The sequence below is a fragment of the Cicer arietinum genome, chromosome 5, assembly GCF_000331145.2.
Source record: "Cicer arietinum cultivar CDC Frontier isolate Library 1 chromosome 5, Cicar.CDCFrontier_v2.0, whole genome shotgun sequence".
Taxonomy (NCBI): domain Eukaryota; kingdom Viridiplantae; phylum Streptophyta; class Magnoliopsida; order Fabales; family Fabaceae; genus Cicer; species Cicer arietinum.
This window is the reverse complement of record NC_021164.2, coordinates 69,848,475-69,855,719: the sequence shown is the minus strand read 5'-3', so window position 1 is coordinate 69,855,719 and position 7,245 is coordinate 69,848,475. Positions and strand designations below refer to the sequence as shown.

General features: G+C 30.3%; 2 protein-coding genes across 2 annotated transcripts in view; one reads left to right on the top strand and one right to left on the bottom strand.

Moving 5' to 3' along the window:
• Window positions 1-1,861: 1,861 nt before the first annotated feature.
• Window positions 1,862-2,668, top strand: LOC101506104 (protein IDA-LIKE 2-like). Its single transcript, XM_012716473.3, has one exon. The coding sequence runs from the start codon at window positions 2,176-2,178 to the stop codon at window positions 2,407-2,409; it is 234 nt and encodes a 77-aa protein (XP_012571927.1). The 5' UTR covers window positions 1,862-2,175; the 3' UTR covers window positions 2,410-2,668.
• Window positions 2,669-4,271: 1,603 nt separating this feature from the next.
• The window catches only part of LOC101505794 (probable serine/threonine-protein kinase WNK7), a 3,883-nt gene continuing 909 nt past the window's right edge, over window positions 4,272-7,245 (bottom strand). The window contains exons 2-8 of the mRNA XM_004502853.4: window positions 7,115-7,245; window positions 6,973-7,010; window positions 6,552-6,779; window positions 6,237-6,457; window positions 5,870-6,027; window positions 5,347-5,782; window positions 4,272-5,263 (exon numbers count right to left, since the gene is read on the bottom strand). Of these exons, the coding sequence (XP_004502910.1) occupies window positions 4,491-5,263; window positions 5,347-5,782; window positions 5,870-6,027; window positions 6,237-6,457; window positions 6,552-6,779; window positions 6,973-7,010; window positions 7,115-7,216 (1,956 nt within the window). The 5' untranslated portion in view covers window positions 7,217-7,245 and the 3' untranslated portion in view covers window positions 4,272-4,490. The remainder of the gene's footprint in view (window positions 5,264-5,346; window positions 5,783-5,869; window positions 6,028-6,236; window positions 6,458-6,551; window positions 6,780-6,972; window positions 7,011-7,114) is intronic.

Sequence of the window (7,245 nt, the reverse complement as noted above, 5' to 3'; positions counted from 1 at the left end):
AATTAAATTTCAACTCCTTAATTAGACCTCGTGGGAAGAAGAAAAAAAAATGTTGAGGTATAAAGATTAATTATTTTAATTTTAACAATTGGAGAATGATGTGTCTTACTCAAATGTAATTGATCCTTTGCTCTCACGAGAGGGATGGAGATACAGTGGAAGAGGCACATCATTAAGGTAAATGAAGCAAAGGGTGAACTTAGTTAAGCATAAGTATAGGATATGTTAAATCTTAGGCAAAGAAAAAAAGCATATTATAGTTTTGAAATTGTATAAACCAATGGTAATTTGGGGTGAGCAATTAAGAGGAGAATCTAATGGAAAATGAAATATGAAGAGTAGGTAGATTGAGGTGGTCAGAAAGAAATAATGTACATAGAAGTTTAGTTACTGTGAGAGGAGAGTGCAGAAAAGAATACAATTACTAGATTGACAAGGCAATGCAGGAGTAGTAGCCCCTTTGATTAGGGGAATGGGTTTGAGAGAGAGCTCTTCAATCAGAGCCTACAAAAAGGTTTTCTCTGTTCCAAATCTACTGCTTTTCCTGTATACCAACAACAACTTCAACTTCAAGTCATTTTGAAACAAACAGTTCCTAGTTCTGTACTATGCTCATTAACACGCTGTGGCTCCAAACCATTCTTCATCTTAAATGCAAATAAATAAAAGATTAAATATATTTTTATTATTTATAAAACTTCAATCTTTATTTTTAATTTTTGTAAAATAAAAATATATTTTTTAGTCTTTATATAATTATATAGATATTTGTAAGTCTAATTCAATAAATAAATATTAATATTATTAGATTGAATATTATATTCTGAATTAAATTTATAATTTTATATCTAATAAATAATTTTAGTTATTATTGAAAGGAAATATATTTTATTGTCTTTCAATGTTTAATTTTTTAATTAATTTTTTATAAATATATTTAAAATATTATAAAAAATTAATCCACAAAATTTTAGAACTTTTTAAGTTTAAATGAAGTAAATATAAAAAATTTAAAATAAAACTAACAAAAATATAAATAGAGAAATCAAATTTTAAATTTATTTTTTGTGAAGTAATTTTTTTTATTGTTATAAATATATTTGAAAAAATTAATTTAAAAATATATATCATCTTAATGGTATAAAATAAAATTACTTGTGCATAATTTTGTAGAAAGTAAAAGTTATATTTTTATTTTATAAAAATTAAAATTAAAAAATTGAAATTTTACGAAGACATATTTAACCTATAAGAAAATCATACAAATCCTTTGCCTTTTCATTTGGTGTTAACAAAATTTAGATGAAATGAACAATCTAAATTTGAACTTCTGTTAGGATGAACATTAATCAAATTTTATTTATTTATTTGTTGAATTTTAAATTATCAAAGTCTATTTTCCATTAAAAATGGATAGTTAAAAATCCATTTGTTTCTTTGTTTTTTAACCAATTGATTAATAATAAATTTTGATTATAAACGAATGGATTGAATTTACTCGAGTTTTAATTCTAATTAAATTTTATTTATCTTTCATTTGAAATTGTGAATTAATAGATTCATTATTCTTAAAAATTGAAAGATTAAAAGAATACTTTAAGAAAACACTTGTATGTTAATACAATTTAAACACAATTTAAAAAATAAAAATAGATTAAAAAAATAGTTAAATAATATATTTTTTAAATAATTAAATAATATATATTTTTATGTGTAGGTTGAAATCGTCGAGTATTTTCCTTTAGTATTATACCAATTATTTTCATGTTGAACATACAATTTTAAATCAAAAATTTCATCTTATAATTATATTATATTGAGTGGAGCTATATTATTCACTCTGTACCATAAAGACCCGTTCCAAAAAGCTTGTTACTTCATTAGGCTTTTCCAATTTTTCTGCTTTCAGCATCACTACTACTTGTAGAACCATCTCAATTCTTTTTGACTCAATCACTTTATTCCTTAACTTTCTCTCACCCAAAAATTACACACACACACACACATGAAAACACTTAAACAAAACCAACACCTTCAAATTCTGACAACCACATTTTAGCATTTAATCTCCCATGTTTCAGCCTATTTCAACCTCATTTTCCTCAAAACTTAATATCATTATCATCATCATCTCAGCTTCATCTTCACTTTTTGTTTTTCACCAGCTTTTACATAATGGTTCAATGTATTAAAAAGCTTCAAATTTCATTGCTTTTATTATTTATCTTGTTACTCTGCATATTTGGTTACTGTCATGGCTCAAGAACCAACAATGTTTTCAAAGCTAAGCCAAAGTATCAACACACTGGTCACTTTTTTGGTTTCTTGCCAAGAAGAATACCAATACCTTTCTCTTCTCCTTCAAGGAAACACAATGACATTGGCTTGCAAAGATGGAAATCACCCTAAAGATTCAGAAATTTAGCAGTTTTGTGAAAAGGTGACTTTTGGGTTTTTTGTTTCAATTAACTCTGATCATGTACATTGGGGGTATGAAGGTCTTTTTAATGGTTCATTCATTGTTTTTTGAGTCTCATGATGACAATGTATTTTGTTTTAGATGATGTAATAGACATAATATTATTATGATACATTGTCAATGATTTATTAACTGGATTTCTCTTTTTTGAGTTTAAGGAGGAAATTAATTAATGTATGCTTAAATTAACTTTGATGTTGTTTTTCTTCTTTTTCATTTTGGAGTATGAATTAGTGACTAGTAGCTAATGAGTTAATATAGACAATGGTGAATGATTAACAAATGTGAGTGTTTCATACCAAGTCTAAATCTAAATGTTGTTGTGATGTAATTTTTTGAGATTTAAGGTTAAGTATACCTATTATTATACCGTGACATATATATTTTTCTCTCAAATCCTTTTTCAAGGAGACAATTGAATATTATTTGTTTAAAAAAAAGTTAAAAGTTGATGTATTTGGATAATATTGTCGAGCAATTACATTAATTTTTATTTTTTACTGTGCCGATCACATTATAACTCAATTGTTTTTTTATAGAAAAATAAAATACAATAAGAAAATGAGTTATTGTGTTAGCAAGAAGCATTGAAGAGTAGTAGTAATTGGTAAGAGAAGTAGAGTGGCACATACCTGCTCCCTTGAATATTAGAGGTTTATAAAAGCAAGAATCTAAATGCCGCTGAATTTGTGGCAAGGTAAGGTGATTTCAGTATCATGTGCCACGGTTGCGTGTATTACATTCCTTTCATCTAGTCCAGTCCCCCACACCTCTCAACTATTTACTATCTCTCAATAATTGATTTTTTTATTTTTTGTTTATATACATCTCCTATCCTGTGTACGGTAATGGTATAACCACCCCAGACTAATTAATAATAATTACATTCTCAATTCAATCAAACTCCATAATGCTATTTTTTCGACTTGCCCCAAAAATGTGTTGGCAATAGAGTGCAATGTTGATAATTGGGCTTAAAAAGTGAAGGTCACAACGAGTATGGGGTCACACGGAATTAACAACGAGGTTATTTTGGGAGAACCTTCGGAATGTATGTATGTTGGTGGTGAAAATATGAAGATGAGAATGAAATGACATAATTGAGTTTTTTTTTGTTCCCACACAACTTGAAATGGACCATTTTGTAAATATGGATTGTATACGGATACATACATAAATTATTAACATGAGCCATTTTTCCTAAAGTTTTATTTTTGAAAAAGCTAAATTTAATTCAATAAAACTTTTTGAACCACAAGTTGTGCCAATAAAAGCAAATAATTACAACATCAATCATTAAGAGTTTAAGGGAAACCATATAATCAACAATCAAACGAACAACAAGAAAAAAATGTATTAAAAAACACCCCTCTTAATAATAAAAAAAGAACACGAAATTGATTCTCGTTTAAAATGAAATCCAAAATCTTTATATATACATATATTTCATGTAAATAATCTCAACCATTCATATCTTACGAATATATTCCATAATTGAGGGTGCTACTATTACCATGAATCAAATGGATATATTTTTAATACATTTTTGTTTATAAAATGTTGAGACATGATAGTAAATAGTTAAGATTGTGGGCACATAAAAAAGAATATAAATTTAGGGCGTTTGGAACTTATCTCATGCATAAGGATTTGTATAAATGTTACTTCTAAAAGAGCTTGTACGCTAAATTTTTTTTGAACTCATTTGAATAAGCTCATACTCACTAACTAATATTGGTAATTTGGCATCAACATTTGCAACGCACGACAGACCGAATAAGCAACGAGAATATACCAAACCGAATAACTAGGTTCATCTTGTACAACTCTAAGACAGAAATATTAACATGTTATCAGGTACAATTTTCAATAGATGTTTACTAAGAAAATTTCATGCCATAATAACTAAAAAAACGAACCTTTTCATCCACAACACACTATTTACACTTGTAACTTCCAAGGTTATGAAGAAGGGATTTGAAACAAGTGATAATTGAAAAGACTAATTAAATTATTCTATGATTGTATTTTTTAGTGACAGCTTCTTTCTGGTCTCTACGATGGCCTCATATCTTCTTCTGGATAAATCTTTCATTGCCTCTTGATATTGTCGTTCTATCTTCTCTAACTCTGTTCTCAAATCATCCTCACGTTCATAATATGAGGAAGTACTTAGGGGATAGTTGTTGATTTCCATGCTTGGAAACTTGCTCTTTTTATCAAAGGATGCTCGAATTTCAGATCCAAGCGAGGATTGACTCCCTCCATTGAGTGAAGGTAAGGTGCAGTCTGTGAATCCTGATTTTGCAGACATGAATGAAACTGTTGATAAATTCTTATCATTGAAGTCAGATGTTGCTGAAGTATATGATGTCACTGAATACAAATCTTCTGTCTTTGTTCTTTGAAGGCCAATACTTGCATGAGATAAAACGTCGTAAAAAATCACACTATCATGGTTTTCTTTTTCGTGTGAGGTTGAGGGACCTACATCTTCAGCTACAATTTGGGTTGAATCTACTGAAGTTTGTTTGTATTTTGCCAACTGTGGGTCGTATTTCTGTTGGGTCACATGAGTTCGTTTACCATTTGGAGAAATTAAGTGATCAATTGCTACACAAGGTTTCCAATCAGGAACCAATGTTGTCAATAACAAATCAATCAACTCGGCAATGAATTTAACATTGTGCTCGGCAAGTTCGAGTTGCTCAACCATTTCACTTGATACTGAGATGGCTGTATCACTATCGAGGTAGAATATGAAATGGATATTTCTTGTTCGCCCTGCATTTTGATGTCAGAGTACATAACTTTCTACTATCAAATTCAAAACAGTTAATGAGAGTAAAAATCAACTAAATACTGACCGCCCTGATCAGTTATCCGGAGAACTAATGATACAGAATTCTCTTCATTTTGTTCACCTTTGAGAAAAAATCTATCACCTCCCATCAACCTTCGTATCTCAACACATGGTAAAGGTGGTGCATCATCAACAGAATTATAAAATACAGTGATCAATGGTTTCCCATTAGTATCACCGAGATCCATTGAAATAGATCCAATTCGTGCACTAGCAGGACCTTCTGACATCAGACAACGATTTTCAAAGGCTCCAAATTTAGGAAGAACGATATCTGGTAATGGAAGAGGACGATTCTTTATGGAAACATTCACTGCAAGAAAAGGGTCCATCAGAAGCTCCTTTGCTGATAATCTTTGAGATGCTGGGACCAGACACTTCTCGATAAATGATTTTATTTCTGGATCTTTGACTTTAGAAAGAGAAACTGGCATTATACCCTGCAACATCAAAATCAAAATATTATATAAGCAAAGTATCCTTGTAATAGCCTAAAGAAAAAGAATATTATGAATAAGAATACTTACTGACGAAACTTTCTTGTATATCTGAGCAGAGTTTCTACATTCTCTGTAAGGATACTCAGAAGTAGCCAACTCTAGCATACACATCCCAAAAGAATATATGTCGGCCAATTCATTATAATTTTCATCGTACAGTTCAGGCGCCATAAACTCCGGGGTTCCTAATAGGATTACATATGTGTAAATATACAACTAGTGCAGAAACCAAACAGTAAGGAGGCAGAGAAGCCAAAAAATACCATTCTGTTAGTATTCTTACTTTACATTACATAAATGAGATGGCAGAACTTAATTTTTTTGTTACTGTTTTAATGACAAAAAGGATCAAAAGAAATTAACAGGAAAAATGTTGGAAGATAGGAGAGCATACCTATTACACTCTTGGCCTTTTTATGCTTCAGGAGAGTTGCCAGCCCCAGATCTCCAATCTTAACTTCTCCTTGGTGACCATTTATAAATATATTATCACACTTCAGATCCCTATGTATAATAGGTGGATTGTGATTGTGAAGATAGATTAAACCCATTAAAATCTGTCTTGCCCATCCTTTAACAGCTCTCATGTCGACCTTCTTGTGTTTCTTACGGTACCTAAATCATGCATCAAACCAACTAACAAAAGGGCTAATCTCACGATAAAACAGAAAAACAAATTAAACATATATACAAAGGATAGTGAACACACTGTCTGAGGCTCCCTGAGGTGAACAACTCAGTAATCATGTTAACATTCCTGTGCTTGTCATCAATCCAGGAATTGAAGAACCTTACAATGTTACTGTGCTTCAACGACCTCAATAGATGCACTTCTGAATACAGCCTCTCTAGGTCGCCTGGTGATTGTAATACCTCATCAATCCGAACTTGGCTCCATGCAATTTCGAGTCCGTTGACTTCATCAAATGCCTTAAAACTAATTAACCACAAATTAAGGAAAATATATACAAACATTCGAATGTGGCAGGCATTCGAATCTTCTTTAAATTTGATGTATTTAAAAACAATTAACAATGAGGTAGAAGAATTCAATCAGTTATCAATTACTCCTATGAAAAACAACATAATATAGAAATGCTTCTCTAAAACCAAAAACATTCAATGGATACACAGTTTTGAAAGCTCCTTTGCCGATTACTTCCTTATACTGCCATGAATTAAAAAATAAACATAAAATTAGTTTTCTTTCCTTTAATTTTTGGTGGAATGGGGGTAAATTAAGAAATGAAAAAAAAAAAAGAATTAGATTACCCTATGGTAACGAGAAGTAGGATCCGTTTCAATAATATCCGGATCAGATGGCTCAAGAAAACCTGAACCTTCCTCTGAGCATTCTGTACCCACCAAACTCATCTATAACGTGCTATAATAATTCCTTTCCC